The 14892-nt window shown below is 41.5% G+C and overlaps 1 protein-coding gene across 2 annotated transcripts in view; it reads right to left on the reverse strand.

The window, feature by feature from the left end:
• The window catches only part of NEDD4L (NEDD4 like E3 ubiquitin protein ligase), a 154047-nt gene that overhangs the window by 48773 nt on the left and 90382 nt on the right, over nucleotides 1–14892 (reverse strand). For both annotated transcript variants that reach the window (XM_075727087.1, XM_075727086.1), the window contains 4 exons: nucleotides 8193–8243; nucleotides 1895–1956; nucleotides 1688–1790; nucleotides 606–772 (listed from right to left, as the gene is read on the reverse strand). In XM_075727087.1, coding sequence (XP_075583202.1) covers nucleotides 606–772; nucleotides 1688–1790; nucleotides 1895–1941 — 317 coding nt within the window. In that variant the 5' untranslated portion in view covers nucleotides 1942–1956; nucleotides 8193–8243. The remainder of the gene's footprint in view (nucleotides 1–605; nucleotides 773–1687; nucleotides 1791–1894; nucleotides 1957–8192; nucleotides 8244–14892) is intronic.

The following is a 14892-nucleotide window of genomic DNA, read 5'->3' on the forward strand; positions in this document are numbered from 1 at the left end:
TCTATACACTGAATAATAATCAGGATCTCCTCAGAGTTAATCAGTTTAACTTAATTAAAACTTAACAGAGTTAATTTTTGTTTTCCTTACCTTTTCAACAGTCTCTATAGAAGAAAGTAATTTATTGCTGTTAAATTACTTACTGAAAAATTCCACATCTGTCTCCCAATACTCTAAGGTACATTGTTAATGCACTAACTTCCCTCCTACCCATTCAGATTTCCTAGAATTTCCCAGAATACCTGTGTGCATGTGTGATTTGCTGGGGGTGGGGAAGTCTCTTCTCATTCTTAATTTTTAAAAAAAAAAAAGTTTCCTTTTTAACTGAAGATCTCCAGGTTTTGATTCTCAATTTACTAGCGTATCTGTGAAAATTTTTCCATTAATATAGTTTCAGATATGTAGTACAGTTAGCACCAAAATCAATTAATCTGTTACTGAAAAAGAATAGCGTGCCTTTATAAACTGCTTTGTAGAAGTCTTGCTTAAGACTTTTTCCAGCCTTGAATTTATAAATCCCAAATAGTTACGTTTGTTGGAAAAAAACACTACTTATTGATAATTTTGCACACATCCACAAAACACTGCACTACACTGCCACTTACATTAAACTTGGTCGATGCCACTGAGTAGTCCTGTTGTTATGGTTGACATAGTAAGTCCGCCCCAGATTGTCCACTTTTTCTTCCCATCCAGGAGGCAGCGGAGGAGGTGGTAACTCCTCCTGACGTTGAGATGCGGAGTCACTGGAATCAACCACATCCCATCCATGCTTAGCGATGGGGGGAAAAAAAAAAATTTTTAAAAAAATTTTAAAGTTCAAGTTAAAGAGAAGTTATTTCATTGTTGCTTACATTAGTGTATAGGTGTGGATTCTGAAAATTTTCCAAAGAGACATTCAAAATTATTTAAATGTAAACCATATAGAAATAGAATAAGCTCCGTGGTTACAGTGTGCACCTCACTTTGATGACAAAAAACCTAAAATCCCATCAGTCTATTACAACAGGGATTCCCAAATGTGTTTGGGTGGTTGCTCATTCTAGTGGTGGCCAGGTGCAGATTCCCAGTCAAGAAGCCAAAGAGAACCAACTGCTAACTTTTGAACTCAGAGATTTATGGCTTGGGATGAGACCCCTCATTCCCAAGTTACAGATGACTGCTGCACTCTATTAGTAAGGCAAACTTGGGCTGACTCTGTCAGCCCTAATTGCAGCTAATTCTTAAAAGGGATGATGGCTGATAAGAGTGCTGAAGTGTCTTTAAATCTGCTCTGCTTGCATGAGCTTTATACTCTGCAAAGCCAACACTGCCAAGGAAATAAAGAAAAATGTTATAACACCTATTTTGAGATGGCCTTTGAAGAAGAGGTACTTAATACAGACTGTTATGTTTATAAAGTACTTGCATAGACTTTCTGAATTCTGCTTGGCATGACTTCCACTTCTACTTGCTCACAAACTGAGTCAGACAGATTTTAGAATTCATTGTGGCAGCTGAAATAGTTTGAAATACTTGGAATGGTTGAGAAAACACCAGGTTACAGTAAAAAAAAGCTGCAGGGGGGTAGAGAGTAAGCTGCTACTAACACTGCTACCAGGGTTTTACCTTTCAAAGGTACAACTTTTTCTACAATTATTCTTTAATCTCTAATGACTTGAATACTTCCACAAGTCTTAAGCCTTACCTCAGATTCATCCCTTTGATCATTGTTTTCTTCCTCTTGGCCACCATTTTTAGGCATATAAGCCATCTTCAGTCTCAAGAAGCCCTTTACACGAGATTTGTGGCTAGAAGACAAGGAGGTACATTTCATTCAACAACCCTTAAATAGTTGCAAATAACAAAACCTGAAGTAAGAAATGTTTTAAAATACAAAGGTCCTCTCCCTCACCTTCTTGGTCTGAGAAGGAAATCCTTAAATGTGTACGGCCTTTCCATGGTTGGGTCTTCAGTCTAGAAGCATTTAAGAAAATGGCAAATTAAAGGGCTTGCCCACAAGTACAGAGACATATAAAGCACATTCACATCACAGAGGCTGCAGAAACACTAGAGAAGACGTTTGGATACCGCAGTGATAGCAGGCATGCCTCCACCCACGTGTCGCCGTCAGCTGCGATCAGCCCGCCGCAGCGGTGGCCCACTAGATACCACCGCAAACGGCGGAGAGGCGCCGAGCCCAGCCTCGCCGGGAAGCGCACACAGCGCTCCTCGCTCCGGGAGAGGCGGGAAAGGCCTACCGAACAAACCCCTCTTTCCCGTCACACAACAGCAGCGTCAGGAAAGGCTGCGTCCATTTCGAAGCAGTATTTTTTTTGCACGTTAGAAAGTGATGAAATAAAACTCCTCCTTTCATTTTTTATTTCAAAAAAGTTGAGACTTTCAAAAATAATTAAGACTTTGAAATCCTTTATGAAGCACATAAATAATATTGTCAGGCTGACACATCGCATTTCTGATTTCCACTTAACTGTAAGTTTCATAAAGCCTTAAATCTTGAAAACTTTCTATTACATGAGAATTTCAGCTTTCTTATCAAGTAAGTTACATCCCTCACCTCTGCGAGAACATGGACTCAATAGGTACAAAGCTAGGAATTTAAAAATGACAAGGTAAATAAGAGAATCAGAGATCCGTATACATACTTAATCTGTTGCTTGTTTGGGGTACTTTATTCTAGTCGATCGTATGATTTGTGCTGACAAAATTGGAAGCATGAACTGCGTTACACCGAAAGAATAAGCACATTACCATACACACTCCAGGAAGAGTAGAGATCTAGTACCTCAGATTAACACCAAACTTTCTCAAAATGAGCCCAAAGTTAGTGGGTACTTCTCAGAACGCTGCGCCCATCTGCCAGCCACTAAAAAAAGATACTGTATCTGTAAATCCCCTCCCCGCCCTATCCCTACAAATAGGAATACTTCTCCAGTCCAATTCTTTAACTAAACTTTTCTAATCACAGAATAATCTAACTCCCAGACTATTATTCCTCAAAAGTTTCGTTATCTGTTGTATTTCAAAGTCAATAAATAAGAATTGAAAAATCAACCCTAACTCATTATCTCAGGTACCGTATCAAATACCATACAGACTTCCACTGAATGCACTCTTACCCTGCAAGGCATTTCCTGCATCGAGTGTCCACTTAATCTGAGACAGACTTCCCATTTTTTCAGAGAGACAGTAGATTTTAACCAAATCAACAGGACATCAAAGCATGCATGGTTAAGAATTACTGCTTTTTAGCACTCAACTGTAAGAAACGTACATAAAAGAAGAAGCTGTATGTTTTAACCAAATTTTGTAGACAGTAATTAGATAGTATTAGAGAAAACAAGGATCGTGACAAACAAATCGGCAAATCGGCAGAAAGCAAACATTTGTTAATAAATACACCACAACGTCTCTTATTAAGGTACTGGAAGGATGAGCGAGGAAAATATTGATCAGAACATAAAGATACATAGTATGGTTCCCTGAGCATCAAATTAGTATGCACACCTTAATAAGCACAGAGATAACTAATTATAACAGAGTATGAGAACGCACCCACGGGCGGGTAGGTAAGCACCCTGTGGAGACACTGCTACGTTACAGCTATAGAAAGAATGACTGTTCTGAGATAACATATTGCGAGTGTTCCCACAGGAAATTTTTGGGAAAAAAGTGGCTTCTGTAGGTGAAGAAATTTTCTGCAAAGACGGAGAGCGAGGAAGGATTTTGTACAGGAACCACATTCACTTTCTAGTGAGCCTAGAAGAAACGGGAAGTTCTGGACTGCAAAATTTCATCATTTTAGCATAATGGATTTTATTCTTCAATGGCAGTTAAGTAGCTGAACCAAGAAATTCTACTGTCTTGGATTTTCTATGTAAAGAGAGTAGAAGCCTTTAAAACAATTTGAAAAAGTTTAGCATTCCACTCAAATACGAGCTAGAAAGAGATATGCACACTCATGTTCTATTTACTTCCCCAGTAAGAGGAGAGTAGAGTTGTTATCTTCCTACAGAATATGGAAGGAAAACAAAAAGCTGATAATTCCTCAAAACAGCTCACAGGAAGTGTGTGATGTGTCTATAGCTCTATCTCAAATCTTGCTGATGATTTTTAATTATTAAAAATAATGTTTACTAAAAAGGAACTTCAAAATACTACCTGACTCTGCAAAATAGGCATGCACTAATATGTCCCTCATAATTTTATATTTCATAGTACATTTTTTGCAGGACATGTAGCTTAACACTGGAGGACTTCTATAGTTATGTACAGGCTATTTAGATAATGTCTGTGCATACGGATACATGGAAATGGAAATACACACCTAAGTATAGATACTACAGAATACAGCTCATACGACATGAGCTCATATGAGAATGGAATGATACATTTTTCATCAGAATGTATTTCTGATCGCTCCATCATATTTTGCAACTATTATAGTTTACAAGCCAACAACAACAGCATTATGACTCAAGATCAACCACAACAAGCATATCTAAATAAGCATCACTGTGAAAGTCATTACAAAGCCATTTTCCTCCTACAATAACATCCATCAATAGCAAGAAGTTAAATTCAGGCACAAATAGCAACAGTCATGCTAAAACTGTCACCTTATTTTGATGTAAACATTTTCAATAACTTCCATCATTCCCATACTCACCCTTTTAAACACAAAAAAGCCCCTCCAAGTTCACGGAAGTGAATAAGGTTAACATGTACAACATTTCAAAAATATTAACTACAACCAGAAAATGTCAGTCATCAAAACATTATGTAGTATCAGAAAACACCTATACCAAGCATAAAATGATCACTGTATAAATGTATATATATATGCATATATGTAGAATTTACTAGAAAACTTTGTGAAGTAGAAAGTGTATTTTTTAGTATTTACAAAGAAGATGAAAAAAATGCAGTGTTTCATCCTTTTTGTGCCCTGTGACCTTTGAACTTCAGTTCTTTTGTCAGTGATTGAATTCAGCTTTGAAGCATAAAGTACAGTATGAATACAAAAAGACAAAAGAAATGCTTTTTTGGCACAAACATTTTCTGCAAAGTTCATTTTGGATTTTTGTCTACTAAGTGTAAGACCATACAGCAACACTGAAAAACTGAAACTGAAGCAAATCTACCCATGAAATAAAGAATTCATTTTTACTTATCTTTGAAAATAGTTTTGACTGAGGTTTTTGCAGCATGGGATGGATGGTAGTACTAGAGACATACACCTAGCGTCGTGTAAAGTAAGTTTTCTAAGCAATGTATAGACTTTATCTGCCGTGGGCACAAGCTGAGATGAACTTCAAGCTTCATACAATTAGAACGTCATATGGGCCCTCTTTGCTCCATCGCTTCACCTTCTTTGATGGCAGGCTCCGTGTAAAGTAATTTCTCATGAAACACCCAACATCACCAATGTGATTTCAAAAAATCTTGATTTTTAGTTATTTGTCTTTTTCACTACAGCATCCCTACAGAATCTCCAACCCAGTGCAATGTCTTCAGCCTTTTCAGCAGTTTCCAGTAGAAACAGACTTGATGAGGGCCCATCAACCGAAAGCAGGCACAGACCTCTAGCTTAGACTTTGTTAGTGAAAAAGTCTGGCAGAGAAAGCTTGAACGCCTTGGAGCCAGTAACAATTCTGCCATTGTCTTTACTGGATTATGATTACATTTCGGACAGTATTCACTAGTCTCTGAACATGGAGCATCCTTCCGTGGACAGATTATATGCACAATCTATAAAAACCTGAAGATGGAGCTTCACATCATAATTTACAGACAGGCAGTGCTACGTCAGTTCTATGCTCACAGACTTAAAGGAGGAGAACGCCACCTTTGACTATATACTAAATAGAAATTCCACTTAATTTAGGCTGGAATTTTCCTCACTGTGTGAAGACCATGCAGAATCCTGGCTGTCAGGAGGAAACCAGACAACAGGAGCTTTACAGAATTACAGAACAAGCTTTACACTTAGAATCCCTCCATTTATTAAGAAACAAAAACAAATAGAGAAAACACTACCACCCTCAAATCAAACACCTCAAATATTTGGTTGTTACCAATAAAATGATTCAAACTCTGTGTCAATGACTTTTAATTGTTTGCTGTTAGAACTCTTGCTGCTGGCAAAGAATTCAATTTTAGCTAAAATAATGAATATACCACAGTTATTGCAGCCTTTTGATTTTCCATGCCTTTGCTGAAGCAAATCTGCTAAAATGAAGCTTAATCGGGCTTATCTCTACCACCCGTTTTTTTGCACAAAAGGTTCCTCTGCCCACAGATGTGCATGCCCCCCCATGCAAATCTGATGCAAACCAGCAGAACACACCTCTGTGTCACCACTGCCAACCACAATGCAAGTTGCTAACTGAAGTCAAGAGTTTGTCTTTCAGCAGCGGTGCTGACTTTAAGAGCCTCCCCTCTGGTGATTATTCCTGCCCCAAATCCAGCACAGATGTTTGCATGGCCATTTCATAAACTGGACCAAGGAAACGGTTTGAGTTAAGAAGTAAACTGTCCAAAAACTACCTAGCTGTGAATAACGCAGATCTAGTTCACCCTGTGAGCATGAGACCCAGGATAATTAAGCAGGCAACAAGAGGGTGTGAATAAAGAGCAGGGGTCTGCCCAAGCAGACACCGCTGCTTACAGAAATGCGCACTGAACTACACACAGAGGAGACAGCGACGGCAGTACACACAGAATTGGGCTTTGCATCCACAGTACGTGTGTCTACTCTCTCCCTCTCTAGTCACAGTTCATAATGCGAGGAAGAGCAACCAGCCAGGAACACGCTGGGCCGACGCAGTGGTGCGGCACTCTCAGTTGACGCACTCCAGTCATCTCACGGCTCATCTCTTGCATGTAACAGAGAAGCCAGACATGAAGTGGTCGTACCTCAGTAACTAAGACTCTACCTATCTGCATAAAACAGAGGTACCTGTACAAGGATATGGTTGGTGCTTCAGAAAACATCTGTAAATGAATGATACTGAAAGCAGGCATTAACCCAAGTATTTAAACTCTTAACTTTTAAAAAAATAGAAGAAAACCCTCCAAGTATCAGCTTTTCTAAGTTACTTGATTCACATTTCTTTGCATATAATGTATTGAAGCTGTTTAAAATTGGGAAAACATCCAAAATGCATACCTTCCTATCACACAGGAAGTGCAATAGGCACCTACATGCCTCTTACAGAAAACATCTATTTATACATGTAGAGACATTAAAAGTTACACGTATGCATATTAAAACCTATAATGCATGCTCTGACAATATCACAGCTTGTATAATTCTTATTACCAACAATGCCTAAGGTCAACGTCTAACAAATGTTGTTGTATGTGCTATGGCACTCATGAATATCTCACTATTTCTATTATTACTTAGGAGTCCTTCAGATAAGTTACTTTCAATCAGTAATAGCCGGGTTTTTTACTCAAATTTGCTAGGAAGATCAGTAATTTTATAACATTTTCAGAAGAACTGAATTTTTGTAACTTCTTAAGATCTTGTCATGCTGGTTCAGCGGTTTCTCTGGTTTCAGTCTGTGGCTATTGGCTTTAGAAGGTTTGGATAGCAAAATCTACTATCCATTTTCCCAGACAGAACCACTATCCCATAAATAACCTTAACAGCATGTTATTTAGAAAATCAGACAGATAAACAGGACCCCAAAAAACTTCTCAGCATTTTAACAAAAGTTCTGAAGGAAATGGCGTTTGCTAAGGGAGAATACAACTGTTTCAACTGTAAGGGAAAATCATGAAAAGGAAGAAGCCAGAAGATTAATAGGACAATAATCACCAACGGTAAGGTGAGAAACAACCAGTCTATTGGCCACGTGTCATTCATCAGACTCGGACCAGACAAGGATTTTAAGAAAGAATCAGGATGAGAAGTGAATCCTGGATGTTGAGAAATGTAGCAGATACCAGAGAACAACTGTCTTCCTTGTCCCTGCAAAGGGAACCGTTTCTCCCAATTCCTGTGCATGGTGGGGCTTTGTTGTCCATAACGTTTTTCTTTAAGCCTCTAATGCTATGCTGGGAATGCTTGCTTTAAGAAAATTTAACTGGATTACTTACGGAAATAAATTCTACATAACATCAGGGTTTTTCACATCTGGTGATGACAAAAAAGAGCACACTGAGACAAAAGCACTGCTTACCGGAAGGTGACTAAGTGGCACATCCACTTGACCCAGGAAGTCGTCTCTAGTCTGTCAAATAGAAAAAAAGGCAGAAAAGGGAGTAATTTTACCTCTAAGGTCATCTTTACATCAGAAAAGCAAAAAATTATAAACATCAATCCAGTCACAATGAAGGAAAAATAAAGATGGTTGAGTACCATTATTTTAGCAATTACTGGTTTCTACCCCTTTATGGTTGCGCATTATGTGTTGTTATAATTTATCTATTTCAGCAGAGCATTTTCTGTGACAGTCCACAATGGCTCCTTACTCCACAGTGTGTATGTTAAGTACTGATGAAATTCTGCTTCCTCTGACAACCTACACATAATTCAAAGCACAAAGTAATAATCTACTCTTTCCATGAATTAGTCTCCACATGCATTAAAAAGCGGAGTGAAATTACTGTTCACCACGTCATTGAAATGTTCACGCCAAAACTTGGTGACTTTTTCTTTTTTAAGGAAAACCTTGTACACACATCTAACAGGGAAGGGAGGGGAACCCAACATCCAAACAGTGAAGATAGAAGTGCATGAATTGTAAACATTTTTCCCCAAAATAAAAATTTGTTTTATCACTTTACCAAACAGAAACCAATGTATTAAATAAAACTTTTTGCTTTCTTTAAAGAATGCTGTTCCACTGATACAGAATGCTTGCATTGTGAAGAACACTTACACGCCCTTATAACCAGCCTTTTGAGTAATCCTGCATTTCGCACTTGAAGACTTGACCATTCATATGCCACTTCAGGTTAAGCACGTGGATGTGGTTGTACCGACATTCGGGCCACACAGCACCATCAGAAATTCACTTATGCACAGCTAGGTCCACACAGAAGTGATAAACACTACTTTTCCGCATGTTCTTCACTGTCTGTTCAATCACCGCCTTCTCTTGGAGTGAACAACCCAAAGGCACCATCTCCCACGAAGGTAACCACCGACAAGCTGACTGCGGGACTGGGTCTCCTAACTATACCTTTATTACTGGGTATTCGAAGCATTCATGACTCCACCAACTATATTCCATACCCATTTTACAACTATGACAATGAAAGGATAAAGAGAGCCCTTCAAGGTCTAGAAGTTCAAAGATCTATCTAATCCTTGCAATACTCAGTGATTCCTGGAGATGCTCAGACTGGACTGCATGCAGTGGCCTAATCATCTATTCATACCTACCACTTTAAAGAGCATAAAAATGCATACAAGATATCTCAGTGCACTTCTAGCAATCCACTGACAAGGACAGAGAGAAGAAAAGGAACATGAAATATTAGCAAAGGTGGACAAACTAAGGATAAACTTTGAGAAGGAAAATGTGTACTGTTATCACTTACTTTACAGCTCAATAAAGCCTAGAAAGAAACAGCTCTCATCACTTTCTCACCAAACAATAATGTCTGTTCAATCTATATATTCAATTACACTAGATATAACATTGCTAGCTGAAAATATTTCCAGATTGAATGGACTGTGATTGCTTTAAATAAATTATAACTTTAAAGCACTGCTCAGGTATTATCTTTATCACTTAGAGACACATCAAAACTACTTCACCATTTAATGATTTTTATGATTAACAGTGTCGCCTGAAGAGCAGCGTTGCACTGGTACCTTTTATTGTCAATTAATCTAAATCCCAGGGGTGATTTTTCTTTAAAATCTGGCTGTTACTATCCATCCAACTTCAACACATCCCTGTGCAAACCAAAAAATGCAGGCCATCTCCCTGTTTGAATTGCATACACACGGATCACTTGATCTTCCCTGCTGGTAAGTAATAGAAGGCAACCCAGAAACAAAATCCGTAAAAAGCACAGACAGTATAGGCAGGCACCGCATGAAGAGATTCCTTTCTCTCTCTTAGCACCGCATTACCTCAAAATGCCACGAGTCTGAGTAGCTTACTGGTATGACAAAGTACCCCGGAACGCGACAGAGTACTCACACACTGAATACGAACCACGTCAGACGCTCCCACCAAAATATAGTTCATAATGAGAGTAAGACCACAAGCGGCAGGGTACTGGCCTGCAATGCCTGGCCCAGGCGCTCTCAAGTGCTGCAAAGAGATGAAGTAGTGACTGGACTGACAATATTCAGAAGAAGCTGGGCAGACACCAGACAAATATTCCAATTTCTCCTTCATAAACGGTTCAACTTTCTGATAGATTTTCATTGACATGTTTGCACCTAACCTAACCGGTCGCACACAGCACCTTTTCAGACAGTATCTAGGGCAAATATCTCCAGAGCCGTACGCGCTTGCGCGCACAGCAGTGATGAGGACGTGCTGGAAGTCAGCTCTGTAGCGAATTGAACCAGCTCATCGATTATGGTCGTCATTTGCTCATTTATAACAACAATTCACTGTTCTGTGACTCCAGTTAAGACTCCTTCCTCCCTGTGATGAAAGCCATTAAAAACATGGCAAAAACCACAACCACCCAGAAACTCCACAAAGCCCCTGAGGAGCCCCAGCACTTTTGCTGAAGGGAGAGGCTGTGGGAAGACAGTCCAAGCCCCTCGAGCAACCGGATCCCCAGAGGAACCGGCAGCTTCTGCGTCCCCGTGGGAGGGACAGCTGCGTCATGGAGCACCAGGGATCGTTCCTCTGACCGCTCATCAGAAGGGGCTCTCTCCTGCTCTGCGCCCCTCAGGGTTAACCAAATGCCTGCCCCCAGGGCTGTAAAAGTTCTCCTGAGGCCGACACAGGCTCCTCACAGAAGGGATCAAAAGAGGGATAAGCAGGGATGCCTCTACACTCTTAATTCCCACCAGTGCTTATTATTTCTTTCACAATCCACCCACGATTGAGGAAACCTTTCATCTTACAGTAATTCTGGCCTGAAACGTGGCCAACCCTGAAACAAATCGTCAGAAACGCAGATACTTTTCCATAAATGAAAAATACACAGGCTGTTCTAAAGGCAGGGTAACGTGGCCGTACGGACAGCTGCCACGAGGAGGCCTACCCGAAGCACCGCGCTGACAAAACCAGGCCAGGGCCGCGTCTGCTCATCCCTCACTGACCCGAAGAGGCTGGCGTGGGCCGGAGCGGCGAGGCCGGAGATCCCTGCCTGGGGGGGCCAGGCGAACGCTCTGCCGAAGGAGCCTGGGCGGCACCTGCCCGGCTCCCCGGCTGTGGCACGGCCAGGAGAGGAGCAGGGAAACGCGGACGCACCGCCAGCAGCCCCACGGCCCTGCCACGCGCCGAGGGAGGGAGCTGGGCGGTGGGAACCCAGGACACGGCCAACAACCGGTGTCACGGGGAGAAAGTCGCGGAGATCGGCCGCGGCCCCTCCACTGGAGACGCGGGTGGCGTGCCGGGGGAGCCGGGAAGAAGAGCGAAACAGGCCCCGGCGCGGCGAGCGTACAACGCCGGCGGAACCGCCGCGGCGAGGGCGGGCGGGCGGGGAGGACACAGCCGAGTCCCGGAGCCACGGGGCCAGGCACAGCGCCGCGTCCTGCTCGGCGCCCGCGCACCGGGCGGCAGACAGAAACCTCGGGTGAGAGGCCACCAGCCAGCTGTTATTAACACACGGCATGTAAAATTTATGCTGCTGAATGGGGTGGTTCTTTTCTTGCAGCTACTCCATCCCAAATTCCCCTATAACCACGATGTTATACATCAGGTAACAATAAGTTAATAAAACATAACAATGAAGCAGAAAACACTGATTCTTGTAGCTTAAGAGCTTGAACAACAAAGCGAATACCTTAGTAAAGATTTTTAAAAGCCTATTTGAATACAAATACATGTTTCCAATGCTATAGACACATGCACAGGTAAAAGATAACTCCCTTTAAAATGCATTTATTTTAAAGCCAGACTTAAACCATATATTGACAAACCTATGCTTATCAATCGTTTTAGTATCTTACCTAGACACGATGAATTCTAGCATTTTGATCTAGATTGGAAATGTTACATTCAACAGTCAAAGGAATGAAATTTTGGCAACAGATGAGGTATAAAGTAATTAAATAGCATATATGTGTTTACTTTGTGAGCTGGTCACTGTGCTCGATGTATGCTTGGTATTCATTAATAAGATACAAATTTTCAAAATAAAACATATTGCATTCTTCAAAAATCAACTGTCTGTCAGGGAAAACAATTTCTCCCAGATACTGTTTATGATACCAGATATCAGCCCCAGTGATTCCCAAATAACCTGCTGCTTATTTATAACTACGCTATGCACAGAATTCCAGGAAGTGCATACTGCTGCTCCAAAGCCAAGTTTACATATTTCTCATAGCAGAGCATTAAGTTTAATATTAAAATTCATATTTTATATGATAACATCGTAAGAATTCTGTTTCTACTACAAAGATAGCATAAAGCCCCGTGATTCCCACAGCATACTGCTGTGCTATATGCCCATGGAACAACACAAAAAGAGTATCTGCACCAAGGAGCCTGCGTTTCTTCCAAATTTAAGTAAAAACAGCTAACGGATTTTTCATTACAGAATTCTGACTATTAATCTTCTTCCTAGCAACTACTGGAAAAACCTGGTAGCATGCACCACTTTTAGAGAATTAACGTACTGCTCCCTTAATATTGGCAAATACCAAGCACCTTCCACCTCCTGCTTCAATACAGTTACTCAAATATCAGCTCCTCAGAAGAAAATATATACCTGTTTCTAGATCTGTTCATGCAGCTTTTAGTTCAAGAAAAACACAACTCACGGACATGGAAAATGTTCAGGTTGGTTAGAAACAGAACTGTGAGCAGACACGGCTGCAGCCCCACTACGTATGTGGAAGGAGGGTCCTTCCTCTGCGCCTGAGATGGCGAGGAAACCCCACCATGGGTTGGTGCAGTGGTGGGGATAGAGATGAGTCTACAAAATCCCCTCGGGGTACTTCTCGACAGACACACGTACACTGGTGACTTACATGCAAGTACCAAGCCTGAGATATCTGACACATTCTGTAAGTAGACATGCTGCAAGTATACGATGTATTTATCTGATTTTAACATATCTAGGAATCGTGAGAACTGCTGCATCTGCACTGAATAACTCATTTCATCCGGTATTTCCAGATGCTCTGCAGCCTGGCTGTGGCTACAGCCACAATCGTAAACTGGGCTGTAAGAACTGTGCAGATTCCAGACTGATGTTAAAAGTCTTCACTTCTACCCAGACCAAGTTTTCAGGAGTAAAAAGTAAACCCAGCCTTAAAAGCAGCTGAACCAACAAAATCTGTTTGTCTGTGATTTGGAGTGGAACTGGAAAATCCTTAGTTCTAGCCCGGCTCTGCCAGTGAGCTGCAGTGACAGTTTAAAAAAAATTACTTCCTCAGCTACCCCTAGCACGACCACAGTCACCTGTACCAGTACTAAGGTTCTTGTAAAACTCAATCTTTATGCAACACTTGACTATACACATACATCTGTAAGAAAAAAATTATTTGGGGGGGGTAGTATATTTATATTTAGCATTTTAGGACATTTTTGTTCTGTGAACAGAATTTTGTCTTGCAGGCCTCCACATTTGCAATATTTAGGCATTCTCGTCTTGGGGTTTCCTGCTTCCAGAAAAGCACCTCACAAGCCACGAACCTTTTTCCTGCTCTAGCCTGTACTGAATTTCCAGTACCTTGCTTTTCACATCTCTCATTATAACAATGTCTGTTCCAAGAACCTCCTTCTCACTAAAATAAAAAGGGCTATCCGATCCACAAGCTTGCCCGTTTAGTCACATATTACACCACAAATTCCTGCTCAAGTCTGATCTCCCCCCCCCCCCCCCCCAAGATAGCGCGTAATCCACTCGTAACAGTAAAGATGCAAGGATGCAGATGCTTATCAATACACAACTTGAAACAGATTTTACCACTCAGAATTACTGAACTATTTTTCAGAGCTGTTGGCTAGGAAATGATGCTTGTATGTAGCATTATAACCTTTATTTATATAGGCCATTATGTAACGTTATATGAAGGCAAGCAGTTATTTAAATTTTTTAAGCAGTAAACGGAAGGAAAAGTTAGTTCACTGGAGAGAAACTGCGGCTGCCAGCAAAACCTTTACTGCCAGCCTTATTGTTTCAAGTTTATGAGAAAATCTAAATGAGCAGCTGGAGGTGTCAGAAATAGCCGCTCCCAAGATTCGACTTCCTCGTTGGAGTGCCCCGGCAGTGCCCACGGCCGCGCAGCGCCCGGAGCCCCCCTGCCCTCGCCTCACCCGCGGCCGCCGGGCTGCAAGCGGCGGGATGCCCGCAGGATCCCCGCTGCGTGCTGGCCGGACCGTCACCTCTGCTTGGGGGCAGCTGCTCATTAAGGCCCTGCACGAGTTCCACAGCTGGGAAGGACCACGAAGGGACGGTTTTATCAAACCGCCAGCACACATGGCCTTTTGGAGTGGCCAACGCCTGCTTAGATGTCCTCCTCCTCTCAGAAGTTATTCCGTGCTACCTGTAACGCGGCTCCTGTGTGGGCCAGGTAAGAGGGGCAAAGCACACAGGACAGAGGGGTAGAGGCACGTCTTAGACGCTCTATGACAGTCTTGCTGCAAATCCTAAGACAAAGTATAACAAAAGCTATCCCAAAATTTCCTATTTATTCTTTAACACTCCAGAGCAATTTTAAAAAGTTATGCCATCCTCTGCTCCAAGTGACCACATGCCAGAAGCGTTCGTTTGGTTGGTTTAGTA

Source organism: Pelecanus crispus, chromosome Z (genome assembly GCF_030463565.1).
Source record: "Pelecanus crispus isolate bPelCri1 chromosome Z, bPelCri1.pri, whole genome shotgun sequence".
Taxonomy (NCBI): Eukaryota; Metazoa; Chordata; class Aves; order Pelecaniformes; family Pelecanidae; genus Pelecanus; species Pelecanus crispus.